At 40.6% G+C, this 23,807-nt stretch overlaps 1 protein-coding gene across 2 annotated transcripts in view; it reads right to left on the reverse strand.

The window, feature by feature from the left end:
* Window positions 1-2,715: 2,715 nt before the first annotated feature.
* LOC120936479 (E3 ubiquitin-protein ligase Hakai) overlaps window positions 2,716-23,807 on the reverse strand; it is a 27,691-nt gene continuing 6,599 nt past the window's right edge. For both annotated transcript variants that reach the window (XM_040348855.1, XM_040348854.1), the window contains exons 3-7: window positions 20,337-20,434; window positions 15,478-15,561; window positions 14,393-14,466; window positions 13,922-13,963; window positions 2,716-4,221 (exon numbers count right to left, since the gene is read on the reverse strand). In XM_040348855.1, coding sequence (XP_040204789.1) covers window positions 3,192-4,221; window positions 13,922-13,963; window positions 14,393-14,466; window positions 15,478-15,561; window positions 20,337-20,434 — 1,328 coding nt within the window. In that variant the 3' untranslated portion in view covers window positions 2,716-3,191. The remainder of the gene's footprint in view (window positions 4,222-13,921; window positions 13,964-14,392; window positions 14,467-15,477; window positions 15,562-20,336; window positions 20,435-23,807) is intronic.

A 23,807-nucleotide genomic window follows, 5' to 3' on the forward strand; every position in this document is an offset into this window, starting at 1 on the left:
GTTTGGGTGGTAAGTTTGAGCTTGGTTATTACGCATTTATTACTTTACTACTGTTTGCATCAAATCGCATCTCATTTAAAGTCCCAACTTCTTTTTTTATTCTGTCACATGTAGTACTTTGTCCCATGTAGCCAAGCCCTTTATGAACAACGGCTCTACATTCCTCTTGCTGTTGCTTGTCTGTTCAAATCCAACGTAAGCTGCACATATAAATCAGCTGTCAAAGCCGTTTTTGGATTGGCACCTGCCAGAGGGGAGGGACCCAGGTCAGACCTCAACTAGGGTCCAAAAAGCACACTGGGGGTGTGCAAATGCTAAGCAACGTACGGGTATGTCACTTAGCCTGTAGTACATATACTGCGGGCAGGCAGTCGGCAGCTAGGTAAAAATCACAAACATGTTATACTTACCTGCTCTGTACAATTCTGCAGAGTTGCCATGACAAATCGGCAGCTATTGCCGACAACGGCACTGAATCGGTGTGGCACCGCAGCAATTCCCAAAAGTAATTCCTGTACTACTTTTGGCGAGTTCGGGGGCAATTTTAAAAGACATCTGCGCATGAACCCGTACAGATGTCTGTCAAATCGCCCCCGAAGTCAGACTGCATTGCTGGTTTGAAATTGTGCGAGTTCAGCTGAACTCCCTCGATTTCTGACCCGCAGCAGTGTGAACATGGGCTCACCGTTTGCCCCATTGCAAGCTCTTGGTATGGGGCAGACATACAGGTTCCCTCCCAAGCTGGGCTGTTCCTGTAAAGACACAGCATGGCCTGGCCCCACACTTGATATGATTGACAATGGCTGATGCTGCTTCTGAGCCAGTGAGGAGAGAGAGCAGCGATGCAAATGAACGAGATCGGGCTCAGGTATTTTTATTTGTTCAGATAATCCTTAACAACCACTTTAAAGTGACACTAAACGAAACCCTCCTCCAAAAATAATTCATACACATTCATTATTTATTAGCCGTGTAATCCGTTTTATATTTGTTTCTTTCCGTTTTATTCTGTCTCCATGTAACATTCTCTGTTAACTCCTGGACTTCTCTTTTTCCCCCCTTCACTTCCCTTTGTGCACTGCTCTATGCATACAGCCAACAAATTCCATATACCGGTATGTGTCAATCTCAGGAGCGAGCAAGAAAGAGTGGCTCCATTCATACATATAGTGGAACCATGGAGAACAACCGTAGTGACCCTCTAACAGGAATTTGGTCTAGTACATACAGTGGAACCATGGAGAACAACTGTAGTGACCCTCTAACAGGAATTTGGTCTAGTACATACAGTGGAACCATGGAGAACAACCGTAGTAACCCACTAACAGGAATCTGGTCTAGTACAGGGGATTTTTTTTTGGGAAAAGACATACTTACCATACTAAATAATAGGGTTACAGGTGACCTAACTGCGTGGTGTGCCACATCCTTAGAATTTGAATACGAAAATGGGAATTCCCCTATTGTGGAACTTTCTAGGCACTTCAATCATGTAACAAGAATTGATAAAAACAGGTACTGTATTATTAATACATCACTGAGTAAAAGAAACAGAAAAACAAGTGTACATTGTGTGCACGGCTAAGAATACACCAACTGAGATATAAGACGAAGATACAGTCTGGTTTCCTCCATCCGACACATTTCAGAGAATGTGCATCTCCTTCATCGGGGTGTAAGAGGTATCATTGGTGATAAATCAAATGGTGTTATATATGAGCATTCCATGTTTCATTTAATAACAGAGTTTCAAAGATTTCTGCTTTTCCGCCCCAACATTTGAAGTAGCATATATTGTCCTAAATGAAACAGCCAGTAGTGGAGAGGAGCACCAAAGAGAGCGCTCCACCTAACACAGGGAAACCAGGTGGCAAGGAGGCCTTGTAGACTCAATCCTGCACCTAGAAACCAATTATGAATCCAGGTGTCTCAGTATGAGAGTAGTAAGAAAAGGGCCTCAAATTAGTAGACCGCAAGAGAGGAGTGTTGTGTCTTCCAATGACAGCATGCACCAAGACTCAAGTCACTACTAATTTGAGGCTCATTTCTTGGTGCAGGATTGAGTCTGCGAGACTTCAGGGCCTAAAAAGTACCACAATAGGGGAATTCCCATTTTCGTACTTGAAAAGAATATACATTTTTTAAGTCAGAGTTTAGTGTCACTTTAACCTTTTTCTGCCGGCAGGTGGGCTTTAAAATATATGCGGCCTAAATGTAAACATTTCTGTGCTTCCAGCACGGTGGCCAGAGGGGATCGAAAAGCTTCCGATGCATTCTTGTGCTTGGGAGCTTTTTGATCATGTGATTGCTGCGACAGCTAATCACAGTGGTCACATGACCCGAATGCCTGCCTCCCCGCATCTAGAAACTCTTAAAGCGCTAGGAGGTGGCGGCAGCAAGGGGTTAATTTCTCTTGACAATATAAATTAAACCAATTTTGTAAATATTTTTAATTTACTTTTGATTCGTTGCACCAGTTTCTGTACCATGTACGTGAACCTGGGACTATTTACTCCATTTGCCGCAGATAAAATACACTTAAAACTTAGCACTGTTCTTTGTCAATCCCCTGAGTCAAGACATACATTAATAAAATTTATGGTGAAATAAAACAAAGCCAAAAATACGTCTTTTAAAAAAAAATTGTATTTTTTGGGGGGGTTTGGTCTTCTAAACAATAACATGTTCAACTTGTATCATTAGAATTCTTCTCTAAACCCTTATATACATAAAGAGTGCATACTTGGTTTAGGTTTCGCTGAAAACAAATGTGCAGGAACGTTCAGTAACTTGTGGGAACAGTTTTTATTTAACCACTGGTAAAAATACCAGGCTACAATATAGCAGTTATTACTGCACATTATTCACACTATCTTGGAGAGCAAGAGATACAACTGTACATCTAAACATACATTCATAAAAGCATCACAAAATGATACCTAATTATGTGCTGTAACAAAAGTAAGACTTGGAAGCAAAGTGGTAAAAAGACAAAACTGTTAGTGCTATGCAATGAGAACACACAAAAAAAATCACTTTGTATAATGTATGCACAATGGCATATTTGGGAATAGGAGAATATCGAACGTAATAATGTATGTACAAGAACCCTCAACAAAGTCTCTATACTTTTTAATGTAAGTTCTCAACTTAAGCATAAAAAGAAACCAAGCAAGTTCAGAATACACAAATCATTGATAATATGGCCTGTACCGAGCCTGATCAGGATGATGTTGTCCAGGAATGGGTGCTTGGCTCGGAGGACCCTGCATTCGTGGAGGTGGTGGTGGTCCTCTAGGTGCAGGCCATATACCTGGACTCATGCCACCAGGTTGTGTGAAAGGTGGGCTAAGAGTTCCTTGCTCTTCATTAAACTGTGGCAAAGTGTTAGGATTGTAATGATGTGGAGGAGGGGCATTTACAGGGGGACCACCATGCTGGGGTGGTGGAGGTCCTGGTGGTGGATGATTCATGTATGGTGGCATCTGAGCTATTATATGTCCAGGTGGAGGGGTAATTGGTGGAGGAGCATTCGTCATAGGTGGTGGGGGTCCTTGACTGTATACCATATGAGGTGTACCAGCAGCCTGAGGTGGGTGTTGCATTTGATGACCAATTGGGGGAGGTGGTGGAGGGGGAGGAGCATAATGTTGCTGTGGAGGCATAATATGGTGAGGGTGCGTTACCACAGGTTGACCAGGATACTCAGGATGGTGAAGAGCTGGACCAGGTCCCTGAGGAGCTTCTCTGGCCCCAGAATTGGAATCATCTTGAATAGGTACAGTTATTAAATTGCTGTGTTTTCTAGTACTAATTCGAAAAGCATCTTGACTAACAGGGCGAGGAGGAGGTGGCGCCATAGACATATCTGCCGGGGAAGCGCGCATATCTTCATGCTGTTGATTAAAATGCTCATGAGGAACATGCTGAATTGGTGGTGGGGGCATCAGTATGTGCGGCTTAGGAGGCATATGACTCAAGTGGTGCTTATCAGGGGGCATTATAAAACGATCAGGCATTTCTGTAGGTGGTGGAGCCATTGGTGGATGGATTGGTTCAGGCTGTGGACGATTTGGTTTTGCAGCCCTCATATGTCGGTGGTTAATATGCGCCTGCAGGTCTCTCTGGGACAAATATGTCCTTTTGCATCCTTGCACAATGCTGCACATGAACAGAGTTCCACGGGCACACTGCTCGATTCGTTGGACGGGATCATTGCAACTGTAAAAGGAAAAAAAATTAAATAAAGATATAGCAAACTACTATAAAAGATGTACACAGTGTTTTGCAGTGGTACCTAGGACCTAACAAAACAAGCACTAACATATATAGTATATGCTTTCTGTGCCTTGCATTTTTTTACCCAGTACAAATTGAAGTTAAAGGAAACCTAAACTACGAAGAATTTAAGATGCCCCTGCTGACCCCCTTTTACAGCTACTAATAATGTGGCTGCTTCTGACTTAAAGTGGTTGTAAAGGCTGAACATTCTTTATTTATCTGTGCTCCTCCCCTCACAGCCCCCCTTAGATCCAGCGATGTGCACCAGAGACTCAGCTGTCCTGGGTTTCCCTCTCATTGGCTAAGATAGCAGCGGGCGCCATTGGCTCCCACTGCTATCAATCACAGCCAGTGAGCCAATGAGGAAAGAGCAGGGGCAGGGCCTGAGCCGTGGCTCTATGTGTCTTATGGACGCATAGATCTGGGCTCGGAAACAAGCATGCACCAGTGCCCCCATAAGCAAATGGCATGCTATTGGGGGCACTGGTCTACAGGGAAGAGACGTGATCTCTGGTGGGGGACCCAAGAAGTGGAGGATCAAAACCACTGCACAGATCAGGCAAGTATAAACACACACATATTATATATATATATATATATATATATATATATATATATATATATATAATATTATATTATATACATATATATTATATATATATATATATATATATATATATATATATATATATATATATATATACATATATACATACATACATACATACATACATACATACATACATACATACATACATACATACATACATACACACACACACACACACACACACACACACACACACACACACACACACACACACAAAGCCTTTGTCGCTTTAAGTTAATGACCTGCTCATGCACGGCTCAGTGTACACTTCCAGAACAGCACTACAGGCAAGTAGGATCATCTATGACAGAAGAGACATACACAGCCTCTCATCTAGAATTACAAAAAAAAAAGACTGCCTGTTGCTTTAAATATGAAGCATATCTGGCACAAACGAACAAGCCTGAATGGGTCCTATACTTCACAGGTTTCCCTGGCACTGGCCTGTGAACTGCCAAAGAAACTTTTAAACCATATATTGTCTAGGCATTACTAATCGGCTGCACAGAACAGGATTTTGTAAAGCAAGGTCCTATAACTAAGATATCTAAACAGAACCATGCAGCTGGTCTCTCAGTACAACTTGTGAGAGTTAAGCTGGGCCTTCATATCACGTTGACGGTTGCACTTGGAAATTATTTCGGGTTTCCATAGTGTTATTTAAAAGACACACCGATATAACATGCATTATATATACAGTATTTCACAAAAGTGAGTACACCCCTCACATTTTTGTAAATATATCTGATTATATCTTTTCATGTGACAACACTGAAGAAATGACACTTTGCTACAATGTAAAGTAAGTAGTGAGTGTACAGCTTGTATAACAGTGTAAATTTGCTGTCCCCTCAAAATAACTCAAAACACAGCCATTAATGTCTAAACCGCTGCCAATAAAAGCGAGTACACCCCTAAGTGAAAATGTCCAAATTGGGCCCAAAGTGACAATATTTTGTGTGGCCACCATTATTTTCAGGCACTGCCTTAACCCTTTTGGGCATGGAGTTCACCAGAGCTCGACAGGTTACCACTGAAGTCCTCTTCCACTCCTCCATGATGACATCATGGAGATGGTGGATGTTCGAGACCTAGCACTACCCTCACCTTCGACTTGAGGATGCCCCACAGATGCTCAATAGGGTTTAGGTCTAGAGACATGCTCGGCCAGTCCATCATCTTTACCCTCAGCTTCTATAGCAAGGAAGTGGTCATCTTGGAGGTGTGTTAGGGGTCATTAGGTTGGAATATTGTCCTGCGGCCCAGTCTCCCGAAGGGAGGGGATCATGCTCTGCTTCAGTATGTCACAGTACATGTTGGCATTCATGGTTCCCACAATGAACTGAAGCAGCTCTCCAGTGCCAGCAGCACTAATGCAGCCCCAGACCATGACACTCCCACCACCATACTTGACTGTAGACACACTTATCTTTGTATTCCTCATCTGGTTGCAGCCAACCACGCTTGACACCATCTAAACCAAATAAGTTTATCTTAGTCTCATCCGACCACAGGACATGGTTCCAGTAATCCTTGTCCTTAGTCTGCTTGTCTTCAACAAACTGTTTGTGGGCTGACCCCCTAGGTGCATTATCTTTAGAAAAGGCTTCCTTCTGGGACAACAGCCATGCAGACCAATTTGATGCAGCGTGTGGCATATACACGCATACCCCACCTTTAAGTACACAATGGGGTTCATTTACTATCGCTGGAGAGTGCAAAATCAGGCTCACTTCTGCATAGAAACCAATGAGCTTCCAGGTTTTATTACCAAAGCTTAATTGAACAAGCTGAGGTTAGACGCTCATTGGTCCCTATGCAGAAGGGAGCCTTATTCTGCACCTTTCCAGCTTTAGTAAATAAACCCCATTGTGTACTTAAAAGTGGGGTACGCTTGTAGTCTGAGCACTGACAGGCTGACCCCAACCCCTTCAATCTCTTCAGCAATACTGGCAGCACTCATACGTCTATTTCTCAAAGACAACCTCTGCATATGATGCCGAGCACATGCACTCAACTTCTTTGGTCAACCATGGCGAGTGGAACCTGTCCTGTTAAACCGCTCTATGGTCTTGGCCACCGTGCTGCAATTTTCTTATAGCCTAGGCTTTATGTAGAGCAACAATTTTTTTTCAGATCCTCAGAGAGTTCTTTGCCATGAGGTGCCATGTTGAACTTCCAGTGACCAGTATGAGAGAGTGAGAGCGATAACACCAAATTTAGAACACCTGTTCCCTAGTCACACCCGAGACCTTGTAACACTAACAAGTCACATGACACCGGGGAGGAAAAAAGGCTAATTGGGCCCAAATCTGGACATTTTCACTTTTGTAGGGACATTAATGGCTGTTATTTTGAGGGGGACAGCAAACTTACACTGTTATACAATCTGTACACTCACTACATTACATTGTAGCAAAGGGTAATTTCTTCAGTGTTGTCAAATTAAATAAATAAAATATTTACAAAAATGTGAGGGGTATACAAAACTGTTGTGAGGTATTGATAGATATAGATAGAGGCACCCCTTTAGGCATGCATGCTGCTCCTTTCTAACGGCTTATGGGTGCTTCAGACTATAGATGCGCCTAAGGCCGCTTTCACACTGAGGCGCCGGCAGTAAAGCAACACTATTTTTAATGGCACTTTACCGTCGTTTTACACCGCTCCTACAGCGCCTCGAAGATACAGCTAGCAGGACTTTTTTTACTGTCCTGCCAGCGCACCGCTCCAGTGTTAAAGCCCTTGGGCTGAAGTAAAAGTAGAGGCACTTTCAGGGCGCTTTGCAGGCGCTATTTTTAGCACTATAGCGCCTCAGTGTGAAAGTAGCCCAAGGCATTTTTACAAACAGTCTTTAGCTCTAACTAAAAGGCAAAACTTTTTTAGATTTCGATAGAGTGGATATTTGTCCTGTTAACCATTATCACAGAAAGTGAAAGAAAATACCTTATTTTGGGTTGTCACTAGAACAGGAATAATGGGGGTAATCTTCCAAATGGGGACACCAGGGATTCCCTCTTACTTCCTGTTTTCACTATGGAACAGGACATGAAAGGAAATCAGTTCTGCACTCCTGTGACCCAGATTCAGATGACTGCAGGCTAATGCCTGCAGTCAGCTGACGTCACAAACTGGTCCAAGCTCTGGAGGGAGCCCAACTTTGTTGGGATCTGACCAGATGCCTGATCGGCAGCTGGCTCATCCTTTTAGCATGCCATTGTGAACCGGAGCCAGCTGCTCCTGTTCCCTCCACAGTCCAGTGTTCCAGTGAGAACAGAGCAGTGACTGGCAGGGATTGCTCTGTGCTCCGAGCCAACCTGTCAAAAGACTGAAATCAGCAGACTTTGATCACTCAGTACTAGGTGTAGAGCCAGCGGTAAACAGATGCATCATCGGATCTATGTTGCTTATCCACCTAGGGGAATATGTAGGGGGTTTTTTTTCCTGCGCTTTTCCTTTTAATGTTAGGGACATTCACTTTGTAAAAATAAGATGTTCACCCAGAGTGATATGTAAAATAACATTACTATCATAGATTACATTTTCAGGGAAATCCTAATGTGAAATCTGCAAATATGAACTGCGCAAAGTACAGTGCCTTGAGGATTTTATGTGATAGACCAACACAAAGTAGTACATAATTGTGAAGTGAAAGGAAAATGATAAATAATAAAATTATATAGTTTTTAATTTTTTTTTACAAAAAAATAATATCTAAAAAAGTGTGGCGTGCAAAGTAAATTTGCATGCCACAGCTGCAAGTCGTTTTGGGGATGTCTCTACCAGCTTTGCACATCTAGAGTGTCATTTTTGCCCATTCTTCTTTGCAAAATTGCTTAAGCTATCTCAGATTGGATGGAGAGCGTCTGAACAGCAATTTTCAAGTCTTTCCACATATTCTCCATTGGATTTAGGTCTGGACTTTGACATTCCAACACATGCATATGCTTTGACCTAAACCATTCCATTGTCGCTCTTGCTGTATTTTTAGGGTCATTGTCCTGCTGGAAGGTGAACCTCCGCCCCAGTCTCAAGTCTTTTGCAGACTAATACATTTTCTTCTAAGATTGCTCTGTATTTGGCTCCATTCATCTTCCCATCAACTCTGACCAGCTTCCCTGTCCCTTCTAAAGAAAAGCATCTCCACAACATGATGCTGCCACCACCATGTTTCACGGTGGGGATGGTCTGTTCAGGGCGATGTGCAGTATTCGTTTTCTGCCGCATTGAGCATTTTGGCCAATAAGTTCAATTTTGGTCTCATCTGACCAGAGCACCTTCTTCCACATGTTTGCCGTGTCCCCCACATGGCTTCTCACAAACTGCAAATGGGACTTTTTATGGCTTTCTTCTTGCCACTCTTCGATAAAGGTCATATTTGTGGAGTGCATGACTAATAGTTATCCTGTGGACAGATTCTCCCACCTGAGCTGTTGATCTCTGCAGCTCCTCCAGAGTTACTATGAGCCTCTTGTCTGCTTCTGATTAATGCGCTCCCTGCCCAGCCTGTAAGTTTAGGTGGATGGCCATGTCTTGGTAGGTTTGCATTTGTGTCATACTCTGTCCATTTTCAGATGATGGATTCAACAGTGCTCTGTGAGATGTTCAAAGCTTATGATATTTTTGTTTAAAAAACCTAACCCTGCTTTTAACTTCTCCACAACTTTAGCCCTGACCTGTGGTTTGTTCCTTGGCCTTTGTGATGCTGTTTGTTCACAAAGGTTCTCTAACAAACCTGAGGGCTTCACAGAACAGCTGTATTTATACTGAGATTAAATTACACCAATTAGGTGACTTCTGAAGGTAATTGGTTCCACTAGATTTTAGTTAGCGGTATCAAAGTAAAGGGAGCTAAATACAAATACACGCCACCCCTTTTTTTTTTTTTTTAACAAATATCTGAAGAGATTAGAGAATTTAACCAGGTATAATTTTTCTTCCAGTTTTACAATTATGTGCCACTTTGTGTTGGTATATCACATAAAATCCCAATAAAATACATTTATGTTTTTGGTTGTAACATGACAAAATTTCAAGGGAAATTAATACTTTTTCAATGCACTGTATTTGACTGAATCTGATTTAACAAAATATGTATTTTAAACCATGTGCATGTGGAAGACTTGGTCCTAGACAAGCAGTAGTAAATGTTTTAGCTGTCAAAACTTAAGAATAGTACCAACGCTAATCAGCGATTACAGCAAAAATCAAACTTTGTGGTAAGCAATAATTAAATAGCAGGAAAAATAGAAATGTCATACACATTATGAAATCCTTTTCTTAAAGTCCCTTAAAGGAATATCTTGTTTTGTCGTGTGCAGGTATACTGCCACCTACAGGAGGTCCGACTGAACACCGGCAAAAAAAGGTACATGTGAAATTCTGGGCCTCGACACCATCTTACCCATGTGTAAGACTAGAAAGCATTTTTTACAGGACAAGGCCACCAGCTCACATTCGCACCTCAGAGGTTAGAACAACAAGAAATAGAACCTTGTGAGCGAAGGTGAAAAGAGAAAAATGCCGGATTAGTTCAAAAGGCAGTTTTTAAAGTGCACTGACCCCACAGAGTCACGGTCTTGTTCCAGTATTCTCTGGAACAAGACTGCAAGTGCAGAGATTTTTGGCCTACTCATGTTCTACCCACACACAGCAAATATGCAGTTTGATGGACTACCAAACAAACTGGCCACACCTGACAAGATAGTCAGCCCAAATCCCCAGCTGCTAGAATGTAAACAAAGCAACAGAAGTCTTAAGACAATGTAGCTGACCATATATAGCTACGACTGACCCTGCCACCCCCTCCTTCCTACATTTGTCTGTATAAGCGTCTTGTATGAATTTTGGACAGTGGAGGGACACCCTCAAGCTAGGGAAGACTTATCTAAAGGTTTGGGGGACTCTAAAGTCCAGGATTTTTCAGTGGACTGGGTCCCAGACTTGGGTTTAGATCTAGAGTTTGAGGCCAGGGAATAACAGAAAGGACTTTTCTTGAAATTCTTCAAGTCTTCCCAGACTGAAACTTTGGCTTCTTTTGCTGAGGAGAATAAGTACTCGTTACCACTGGCATATTTGATGGTAGATCTAGGGTAGTCCTAAAGAGATGTTATCCTTCAGAATGCGGAAGTAAAAAAAACGTGAAAATTCTACTGAAATATGGCAAGCCAAAAGACAGCAGATATGCATGTAAAACCTATGTAGGGAGATTTGTTTCATCCCTGTGTATCATCTGAGGCTGTTCCCTTCACTGGGTGTATGGAGGGTTTATATCCACTTTAATCACAAAGTCAGTCTTTGAAAACAGGGCAAGTGCAGAGGCAATGGCATGGCTCTGGACCCCAAAAGCACTCCGGTAAATGCCCACCTTTACTAGTCCCCAAAGGTCTGGAAAGCGGAAGAGTACCCACAATGGCTGGTCCAGCACTCCAAGTCAAGCGGAGGAAAGGCCAATGCAAATAGTTGCATTTAAAGACATGATTGGCAGCAATGTAGCAGGAATCTTATTATAAAAAATATTGCTAGCAAAAAAGTTTAGACCTTTTCAGCTGAATAAAAAAGACATATATCCTCCTAAGATACTAGCAAAAAAAAAAAAAAGTAAGAATAATAATAATATGGAAGCATGCTGGGAGTAGTAGGGGGTTATCTTGGGCTGGCAATTTTTTTGCTTGCCAGTTTACAAATCCTCCTGTGGGTGGCATTATAACCTGACAGGACAAGACTTCTTGTATCCCCCAATAAAGAGATTAAGAAAATTATGTTTTAAGTTAAAACAATTAAATGGAATCACATTTTTTTCCATGACATGCAAACATTCTAAATATTTAAATTTTCTGTATTGCTTTACATTGTTTCTTGCAGAATGTAAACATGAAAGTGTACAGTACATCAGTTTATACATAAGATCCATCGGTCCCATGTGTTGCAGTCTCAACAGATCAATTTGAAAAAAGTCAGATCAGCAAAGACAGTGCGTTGCAGTACAGGTTAACCTGCCACACATTGATAAATAGTGTAATAAAGTTGACCTATGACCAAATGTGAACGTTAAACCAAGACAAGTGCTTGCTGGGATGAATAAATAGTAACACAAAGGCTACAATAAACCTTACTGGAGAAATAGTCCAAAACCCTCCAATATGGTTCCCTTATAGTTCTCTGCTGGAGACCAGGATTCTGAGTAGGCACAACATACTTATTCCAAGTCAGTGCAGAGGTAGCCAGGCAACTAAAATGTTTATAGGTTGAGCACAATATAGAGGGGATAAGTGTGAAGAGATATCCGCGCTTAGTACATAAAATAGCCAGCAGCTGAGCACTTTAACCCAGATATCAGGCACAAAGAAAAATTATTATTATTTTATTTTTTTTAAGTGCAAGGCTAGGGCAAAAAGTGCAATTCTTGCAAATCACATGCGAGGTGCATACAATAAAATATGGTATAATAAAGTGAAATAACTGATACAGTTTGAACATATGTGCAACATATGTGCAATATAATATCAAGTGCAAAGACCGTGCAAACATAAGAAAGGTTCATATGCAGCCGATTTCATCAGAAGTCCCATGATGCGGCCCTACAATAGACCTACCTTGAGCGGTGATCTTCTCTCCCATGATGCGGGGGGTGTATTGGAAATGATGATGAAATGCTTGGCAGCATGATACCCACCACCACAAATAAAATGAAGACTTACCAGAAAGCTAGTGACCCCCCCCCCCTATTCAGGGAGGTCACAGAGTGCTTTGTTGGATCTGTGACCTCCCTGAATAAGGGGGGGGGGGGTCACCTGCTCTCTGGTAAGTCTTCATTTTATTTGTGGTGGTGGGTATCATGCTGCCTAGCATTTGATCATTTCCAATACAACCCCCTCATCATGGGACTTGCATATGAACTTTTCTTTCCCTTTTTGTTTGCACCGTCTTTGCACTTGATATTATATTGCACATATGTTATGATTTATTTAATTTCAAATTGCACTTTAATATACCATGTTTGAATGTACGCACATCACATGTGTTGTGTGTTTCGCATCAATTGCACGTCTTGCCCCAACGCTGCACTTTTATTTAAACAATATAGAGGGTATATCTTCTAATAGGGACACCAGGTGACTTCTCGCTTCCAGTTTTGGCTATGAGACAAGAAGTGAAGGGAACCCTCCCCAATGGGACACATATGGCAAAACAATCCAACAGAAGCTATAAACCTCCCATTTTCAATCTAAAATTAAAAATAAAAAGGTTTTTCCAATAGTCCTACTTTAAGTTTTGGATAGAATAGTGAATGTTTAAAGCCACCATAAGTGACAACCATAGGATGATAGATTTTTCATCACAATGGTCAACAGTGCAAATAGAGGAACAGACAACTGCCCAGTGCAGATACAGAGAGCAATAAAAAAAAAACTGTCAAGTGTTGACCCTTCCTCACTAGCCGAAGTGTTGGCTATACAAACTTAGCATAAATTGAACATATAGTCATATAATTTTATCACATTTGTTAATATTTTTACATAACTTGCATGATATAACAAAGCCCCAATTTCAGTTTTAGCATCCAAAAAGAATTTCAAGAACATGTTTAATCAGAGCAGAATTTAGCCTTATACGGCATTTAACAGAAAAGTTTCTGTGGTGGAATATTTCCATAAAAAATAAACACTGGATTTTCACTTACAAACGTGCATGTAGTAACAAGCGATACTAGCGAGACTCGGGGTAACCACAAACTGGTTAAGTGGGCTACTTACAATATAATCTGTCAAAAGCCAACCCATGTATAGAGCAAAACAGATGTCCACTGCTGAATGATATTCATTCACGTTCAAAGAAGTGGGATGAATAAAATCTGGTTGTAGTATTAATAAATTAACATGCCAAAGTGAGACTGCATCTACTCTGAGTAAACAGTTCTTATGGCATAGTATTTGCCACACAAAATTTTGAGAAAATGCACCACCAACCCTGTGACCTTGAAAATAAAAAAATAAATTAAAATAAATCACTATTCTATTGAAAACCTACCTCACACGTTTATAGGTGTCAGTACTTTCTTCAACAAGTGTTCTTTTGGGAAGGGGAAAGAGAGACATTACATGACAAAATAAAATAAAAATAAAAATGATACACACATTGTTTAGGATCCACTGTTAAAAGTGGCAGAACAAAAAACAAAACGTGGGGCACAGTGCTGAATATAGTAGTAAAGAAACAATTACACCTATGAGTATATATTTGGGATCTGGATATATATATGTCATGACATGCCTAAAGCAACAGAAATAAAATAGGGGGAGATACTTGACAAAGATTTAAATTTACTGCAAATAAAAAAGGGAGAATGGATGCTGAATGTGTGATATAAAAGACAAAATGGCTCTATATGATTTCTAAAATCAATGTCAAGACATTAATGTGAGGGAGGTTAATAAATTAAGTGGATCCATTAAAAATATCAAATATACTGAAGCTTAACAGTATATTAAGATGACTTACCCTGGGCACAGCTTATCTGCCTTTTTCTCATGCAGCAGAGCACAGTCATAGCAGAAAACGTGCTTGCAAGGAATCTGAACATAGGGAAAAATATTTCTGCCATAAGCATTTTTACAAAGTTCACCAATTAAAGTGCCAAAGGCATATGTAGCTGTTTTTTCATATATATTTCATATCTAAAATTACAGCAGGCTATGCATTTCACAAATATTGAATAAACCATTTTTTTTTTGTAGTTACGCAATGTTCTCATCGCACCATACTTCCATATGCATCATCTAGAGCAGTGGTTCTCAAACTGAGGGTTGGGACCCCCTCGGAGGTCAAAAGATAATTTGCCAGGGGTCACCGAATCCTGGCCACTGCACTCCCTGTCTTTTAGCGGCCGCCCATAGGGCTGCTCCTGGAGCCCGTGGCTGCCCACTCAGCCTCTTTACAGCCGCCCATTCAGTTCACGGCATGGCTAAAGGGCAGAGACTAAAGGTCAGCTGACTGGTGAGGAATGTGAAGTGGGAGGGGCTGGAGGAGACCCTATCTTCTGTTTTTGGCATAGGTGTCACTGCTACGAGATACCACAAAGTCAGAGACACAAAGAGTAACACTACACTACCTGTGATTATAGTTGCCATTAAAAGTCCCCACAACAGTTCTCAGATCAGCAGATGACCTTGATCAAGAGCACCAAATCCACTCACCCCCCCCCCCCCCAAGGCTAGAGAGAGGGATAGGAAAAAAGCAAAGAACAAAACAAAAACAATAAATTAGGATAGAGTAAGATAAAAGGGAAAGAAAGCAGAACAAAGAAAGATTGGTACATCCTAAAATGTACCATAATGGGTTTTAATACTTTATGAGTGGAAGGGACTCGTGGGGGTGCTAAATGTCTATGGGTTAGGGGTGCGAATTGCTTGTCGTGCCTTGGGTGCCGACAACCCACGCTACAAAAATTCTACTGTTGGGGGTCCCCACAACTTGGGAAATGTTATCAAGGGGTCACACTAGAAAGGTTGAGAACCACTGTGCTAGAGGTTCACAGCCAGAACCTTCATTTCTAAGTGTTCTCCGATAAATAAACTATTACTTACCATGCGTCCATATATCTTGATGGGCAAGCCACATTTGTCACAGAAATGAACAGGAGTATCATCCTTTTCTCCAATAAGATTTAGCTGAGAAAAGAAAAATTACAAGTTTACCCAAATAGAAGCATATGAAGGCAGACAGGAAATCAGCCATTAGTCTAGATTTACACAACTATGGCCTCTCTGAGCCTAGAGTAAATACTGGAAAGGTTGTCTACTTAAAGTGGTTAATTTACTAAACTGGAGAGTGCAAAATATGGTGTAGCTGTGCATAGTAGTCATTCAGCTTGTGCAATGAAGCTTTTACAAAAAAAAAAAAAAGAAGCGGATTGGTTTCTATGCAGAGCTGCACCAGATTTTGCACTCTCCAATTATAGTAAATCAATCCCAAAGTGTATGTAAACTTTACACAGACTCCTTTTTTTGGACTTGGGGTTGTACAGTTGAGTGGGTTTTGTTATCTGTATGAGAGAATTACTGTATGTGTATACACACACTATATATATATATATATATATATATATATATATATATATATATATATATATATATATATACACACACACACATATATACACACACACACACAATTATATATATATATATATTTTATGTCCTGACAGAAAGTACTCTGTAATGTTATCTCAAACAGTATTATTTTCCTTCCCAAATCACCAGTAAACTACATAACGTCTCCTTCCGTGATTCAGAGACTAGGAGGCGTCCTGTTCTAGGGCGACAATTCTGCTTCTTCACAGATACAGTACAGCAAGTGAGTATTGTCGCCCTAGGACAGAAAATGTACTTGAGGGTTGGGGACGACACTTTACAACCCCCTTGTCTCTGCTGCACTTACCTCAGTGGGTCCCAGTCTGGGGATGTAAAAGTCCCGTTCTTCCCCTTCTTGCCTTAGGTCTTGCAGGATGGATCAGAATGATTCAATTGAGTCAAAGTGGTCATATGCCAGCATATAACCCATCAGAATTGCCCTGATTCACCCTGGAATCCCTCAGGAAAGGAGAAAGACGACGAAGAAAAGGACTTTACCAGCGACACTGGATGTGTGGGCAGTGACAGCTAATCACTGACAGTTAAGTGCAGGGGGGGGGGGGAGACTATGGAGGATGAAGGATGTTCATTCACCTTTTCATTTTTTGTGAGAAGGTGGACTTACACTTTAAATACATGAATACTTTATCTCTTCAGCTTCAGTCACCTATAATAATTAAATATTTAGTTGCACTGCCATAAGTGATGCACCAAAATATCGTCTGAAAATAGGCTTTTTTTATCTCTTTTAAAAACTGTAAATTTTGGTTTTGTCTAAGTGCATCCTGAATTTTCAGGTTCAGTACCAAAATTTTCATTTCGGTGCACCACTAACTGCCATCTACAGGTGATACTCGAAAAATTAGAATATCTTGCAAAAGTTCATTTATTTCACTAATGCAACTTAAAAAGGTGAAACTAATATATGAGATAGACTCATTACATGCAGAGCAAGATAGTTCAAGCCGTGATTTGTCATAATTGTGAGGATTATAGCTTACAGGTCATGAAAACCCCAAATCCACAATCTCAGAAAATTTGAATATTACATGCAATCAATAAAACAAGGATTGTAAATAAATAGTGCAGCGCTCAAATGATATAAAGTGACAGTCCAAGTATAAATCAATGCAGGGTAAAGTTGATAGAGCTGATAGAATACCTCCACCACAGCTTCAGTGTGAACATCACACACGACACCACCGTGCTAATAATCTGCTTACCAGATGGTAAAGGCAACAATCATACAATGCAGAGGATTAATGGGGAAGCGATATTCCAAACCAGATGGATCGATCAGCATAACATCAAGAAATTCCAAAACTCGGACAATGGATGGATATATTGTGCAATCATCACATGGAATTAACCAATGAAGAGAATGAAAGCAACAATAGTGAAGCCCGTAAGGTAAAACATACTAAAATTTATTGTAGTCTACTTAAAGGTGTACAAAGATCATCATGACATAAAAAATCTGTGGCTCTCAAAGTGCTTGTATCAGCCAGCCTGACATGTTTCATCCGAAGTTGGATATCATCAGAGGCGTGGCCAAGCACGCCTATATATATATATATATATATATATATATATATATATATATATATATATATATATATATATATATATATATATATATATATATATATATATATACACACACACACACACACAACATCCTGGCAAACCAAGTGCTTGATAGGCCAGATTAAAACGGCCACCAGCTGTGCATATTAAAGCACAATCACAGGAGGAAGCAGGAAGTGATGCAAGTAACTGGCAGGAAAAGGAAGCACCAATCTGATCTGCATGACAACATCCGGTGGGCGGGAACAGGCCGTCCATACCAGGAAATGATGTCATTTGGAAAGCAGATCAGCTGTGCTTGCGTTCCAAGGAAGAAACCAGAATAAAACAAGGATTGTACATAGAATATCAGACCTCTGAAAAGTATAAGCATGCATTATTCGGTTTCATGTCTCTCATCTTTCTCTTGGCAATGCCCCATAGATTCTCTATGGGGTTCAGGTCAGGCGAGTTTGCTGGCCAATCAAGCACAGTAATCCCACGGTCATTGAACCAGGTGTTGGTGCTTTTGGCAGTGTGGGCAGGTGCCAAGTCCTACTAGAAAGTGAAGTCAGCATCCCCATAGAGCTTGTCTGTGGAAGAAAGCATGAAATGCTCCAAAATCTCCTGGTAGACGGCTGCGGTGACCCTGGACTTAATGAAGCACAGTGGACCAACACCAGCATATGACATGTATCCCCAAATCAACACAGATTGTAGAAACTTCACACTGAACTTCAAGCATCTTGCAGTGTGTGCCTCTCCATTCTTCCTCCATACTCTGGGTCCTTTGTTTCCAAATGAGATGTAAAATTTGTTCTCATCAGAAAAGAGGACTTTGGACCACTGAGCAACAGACCAGGTAAGACACTTCTCACGTTGTTTGTTGTTCAGGAGGCTTGACAAGAGGAATACGACATTTTAAGCCCATGTCCAGGATCCGTCTGTGTGTGGTGGCTCTTGATGCACTGACTCCAGCCTCAGTCCACTCCTTGTGAAAATCCCCAACACTTTTGAATGGCCTTTTCCTGACAATCCTCTACAGTCTGCGGTCATTCCTGCTGCTTGTGCACCTTTTTTCCTCCACATTTTCCCTTGCACATAACTTTCTATTAATATGCTTTGATACAGCACTTTGGGAACATCCAACTTCTTTTGCAATTACCTTTTTAAAGGCTTTCCCTCCTCATGGACGGTGTCAATGATGGTTTTCTGCAAAACTGTCAGGTCAGCAGTCTTTCTCATGATTGTGATTCCTACTGAACCAGACTGACAGACCATTTAAAGGCTCAGGAACCTTTTGCAGCTGTTAAGGCTTAATTAGCTGATTAGAGTGGGAAACTTTGAGCCTAGAATATTGCACCTTTTCACAATATTCTAATTTTTGGAGATTGTGGATTTGGGGTTTTCATGATCTGTAAACCATAATCGTCACAATTATGACAAATCACAGCTTGAACTATCTTTTCCTGCATGTAATGAGTCTCATATATTAGTTTCACTTTTTAAGTTGCATTAGTGAAATAAATTAACTTTTGAACGATATTCGAAATTTATATATATATATATATATATATATATATATATATATATATATATATATATATATATATATATATATATATATATATATATATATATATATATATATATATATATATATATATATAAACAAACATGAGCTTAGTTCCAAGAAATTACTTTAAATTCCAAAACACATTCATTCCTGCATTTACTTTGTATACATCTTATACACAGCTGTATGATGCCAAGAGAAAAACAATATCCAAGCCAGTCAAGGAAAAATGTAAATTGAATAGGATGGACAGCCTTATAGGTAAATAGGTAGACACAACAAAATGGTAAGGGCATGACTATCCAAGGCTTTAGTCACAAAATTAATAAAGCCTCGTACACACGATCAGTCCACCCGATGAAAACGGTCTGAAGGACAGTTGTCTTAGGTTAACCGATTAAGCTGACTGATGGTCCGTCGCGCCTACACACCATCAGTTAAAAAACGATTGTGTCAGAACGCGGTGACGTTTAACACAACGATGTGCTGAAAAAAAACGAAGTTCAATGCTTCCAAGCATGCGTCGACTTGATTCTGAGCATGCACAGGTTTTTAACCGATGGTTTTGCATACTAACGGTCGGTTTTAACCTATCGGTTAGCAATTCATCGGTTAAATTTTAAAGCAAGTTTGCTTTTTTTTAACCGAAGGTTAAATAACCAATGGGGCCCACACACGATCGGTTTGGACTGATTAAACGGTCCGACCGTTTTCATCGGTTTAACCGATCGTGTGTACGCGGCCTAAGCCGTCCAAGGGCCATGGTGTCATATTTATAAAAGCTACACTTGGAATGACAGATGAAAGAACTTTGCCTTTTTTATCCCAAGTAATCCAATTTGACAAAGGGAATTTTTTTATTCATTTAGACACGAGCCGAAAAAAAATCAAGCCTAACAAATCAGACTTCCCATTATTACTATTTTGTGAGTCTAAAAATAGTTTACAGGAAAACCCAGGCATGGTACGGTGTGTAAGAAATTGTGTTAATATATTCACATCAAATATAAGAAATAATTTCACATTTCTTGATTTGCCGGAAAAAAGCATTTTAAAAGTGTTAGTACAGTGATGGGTTTCAATTATGTACTTTGCATAAGCCAAGTTGTTTGCAAAACAAATACAAAAATCAGCTGTGACCAAAATAATTCCTTCTACATTGACACTGTACCTTGAAATCCCAAAATATGTGCGCTGGAAATCTCCGCTGATTGCCAAACATGTCACTTGTTTTATTTTCATATCTTTCTTCTTCATTATAATCAAAACCTGCTTGCCAAAAAAAAAATATATAGATTTGTTTTACAGTGAAAGAGAGTTTACAAAGTACCATCACCATGTCAAAATTAACAGCAGCAGAGTTTAAGCTTAAGGCTGCATTCACACCTGAGCATAGTGTTTTGCAGAATTTTTTTTACCGCGACGAACGATTTTTTACAGGTCTAGGGTCACCAATGTAAAACACCCAAATTCGAGCGACAAAAAAGGGTCCAGAACTTGTTTGGGCTTCAGGCGTTCGGCGTCAGGCGTTTTGTAGTGGATATGTATGAACCATCTCCATAGAGAATAATATATTTTTTCCCCTCTAGCGTTTTGGGGCGTCGTGCTTCAGGCGACAAAACGCTCAGGTGTGAATGCAGCCTAACAATGAGTGTGAGTCAACTTTACAGGGTTTGTTTGGACCAGGCTGGTACAAACAAACTATTTCCCATTTCCTTCGCCAATACACAAGTTTTTAAAGTGGGAGTTCACCCAAAAATCAACTTTCTGCAGTTAGATCCAGCATACTGCTGACATCTGCAGTATGCTGGTGTTTTTTTTTTTTGGTACTTATCGTTTTAGCAGTATTTCTTCTATGGCTCCGAGCGGGGATTACTTATGGTATAGGCGTTCCCGAAGACAAGCAAGTTGATTGACAGCCTTCGATAGCGCGTCACGTCTTCCGAAAATACACACGAGTGACACTCGGCAATTTACGGCGCCTGCGCAGTCAGCTCTACGCGGCAGGCGCCGTAAACAGCCAAGTGTCACCTCGGCTGTTTTCGGATAGCCGTGACGCGCTATCGAAGGCCGTCAATCAACTTGCTTGCCTTCGGGAACGCCCATTCCCCGCAGGATTCCCCGCTCGGAGCCATAGAAGAAATACTGCTAAAACGATAAGTACCAAAATAAAATAAAAAAAGACCAGCATACTGCAGATGTCAGCAGTATGCTGGATCCAACTGCAGAAAGTTGATTTTTGGGTGAACTCCCGCTTTAAGTAGCATCAGCTACATACAGTATAAAGTGCCAGCAGCAGTATTGGGATTTTCAGTCTCACTCCCAGAACAAAATTGAGTGCTGCTCAGGAAGCTTTGTATTTTAACAATGAATACAAAGCTTCCTCTGAATTGGCTGTAGGTGGAGAGAGGGGCAGATGATGTCTATCTGCTGCAGCGGCTGTTAGGTGTATGCTGACAGTGCTGAGCCTGAGTCTTGCTTTCAGAATACAATGTCCCAGTGGAAGGAATTCCTCCATGTGCCTCGTTTGTGTGGATGAAGGAATCTGTTCATTTTTAGCAATAGAAAAAAAAAAAAAAACTTCAGTCGTCTATGGCCAGATAAAAGAGATTGCATAATCTGATTGTAACTTGTGTGTTGACCTAAAAAGTTATGTCAAGGTGGGTGGGACAAACCAGGAGATGAGATCAGAAGATCCCTGACGTTAAAGACATTTCATATGAAAGATCCGACAAGCACTGTCTTATGCTCACCATAGGATGTCACAATCTGATTGTATGATCTTCTGTAAATCTACCAAAAATAATCTAGTGCAAGGCACTGCCTGACAGGACACAAATTGATTGGGAAGATTATGTAAGACATCATATTAAATTACAGCTTTGGTAAATGTAAAAGTTGATTGTATGGGGATTGTATGATAAGGTTGGTTGTAATGTGAATGGCGAACCTCAGCCCTAGCCAGCTCTGCTGCTTGGAAGTAAAGACCCTTCTGTTACTCAAAAGGATCAAACAGTGGATTTAATTTTCTAAGACAGTGTTAATGATCAAAGCAAACAATTTTGATACATATTTGCAAAAGGAGGCAAGAAATCAATTACAGTGCACCACATTTCTTCCAAATCTGCTTAGCACAATAGATCCTCTCTGTAAAAAGTAGAAATGGCTTTCATTTTTCGGTGTGATGCCGCGTACACACAATCATTTTTTGGCATGAAAAAAACGTTTTTAAAAAATGTCATTTAAAATGATCGTGTATGGGCTTCACATCATTTTTCGGGTTCTGAAAAACGACAATTTTTTTTTCCGAACATGCTGCATTTTTTAACAACGTTTTAAACAAAGTAGTTTTTCGGGTTGTAAAAAATGATTGCGTGTGGGCTAAAACGACGTTAAAAACCCACGCATGGTCAGAAGCAAGTTATGAGATGGGAGCGCTCATTCTGGTAAAACTACTGTTCATAATGGAGTAAGCACATTCATCACGCTGTAACAGACAGAAAAGCGTGAATCGTCTATTACTAACAGGAATCGGCTAAAGCAGCCCCAAGGGTGGCGCCATCCGCATGGAACTTCCCCTTTATAGTGCCGTTGTACGTCACCATGCTTTGCTAGAGTGTTTTTTTAAAACGATGGTGTGTGGGCAACATAGCTTTAATGACGAAGTTGGAAAAACTTCATTTTTTCTACATGCCGAAAATCTTCTTTTTTTTCATGCCGAAAAATGATCGTGTGTACGCGCCATTAAGCCAAGTTCACACCAGACCACATGGTAAAATGAAGCCTTTTACCAAGCAGGCAGCTGGGTTTTATTTTCAATTTTATTGGAAGTGTCAGATAGTGATCACTTTATTCTTTTCTTATGCTGATTGTTTGATATGTATGGCATTGGGCAATCTGCGCTACCTCCACTGTGCAAAAAATACAAAAAGTACAAATTTTGTGCAAAAAAAATAATAGTGCTACTGAATACGATAATGCAAAAAAAAAAAAAAAAAGTCATAGTGCAAATAAATAAATAAAGACGGAGATCATGTGAGCTCAGCACACTGAGGTTTTTTCAGGAAACAACAGTAGCCAGTCACATCTTCAAACAAATCCTCTCCTCCACCAAAAGTCTGGGAACTGCAGCCGATCTCCCTCAGGATTTTTAGCATAGGCAGAATTCACTCAGCGACAGAACGTGATGGCCGAGGGTATATTTAGAATATGAAAATAAAAAAAACTTCATGGTGCAGTAGGTTCTTTACAGTAGAGACCCTTTATTGCAAATGCTGGGTATCCGACATCATGAAGACTTTCAGCAGAACAGTCTAAAAAACAAATATGCATACTTCGGCCGCGGCTCAAGCCAGTCAGCTGGGGCATTGGTGACATCAGGTTCTCTCGCTCCGCCCTGACGTCACCATGCCCCAGCTGACTGGCTTGAGTCGTGGCTGAAGTTTGCATGTTCTTTTTTAGACTGTTCTGCTGAAAGTCTTTATGATGTCAGTTACCCAGCATTTGCAATAAAGGGTCTCTACTGTAAAGAACCTACTGCACCATTACGTTTTCTTTTCCTCTTCTAAATATACCCTCGGCCATCATGTTCTGTCTGAGTGAATTCTGCCTATGCTAAAATCCTGAGGGAGATCGGCTGCAG

This window comes from Rana temporaria, chromosome 4 (genome assembly GCF_905171775.1).
Source record: "Rana temporaria chromosome 4, aRanTem1.1, whole genome shotgun sequence".
NCBI lineage: Eukaryota > Metazoa > Chordata > Amphibia > Anura > Ranidae > Rana > Rana temporaria.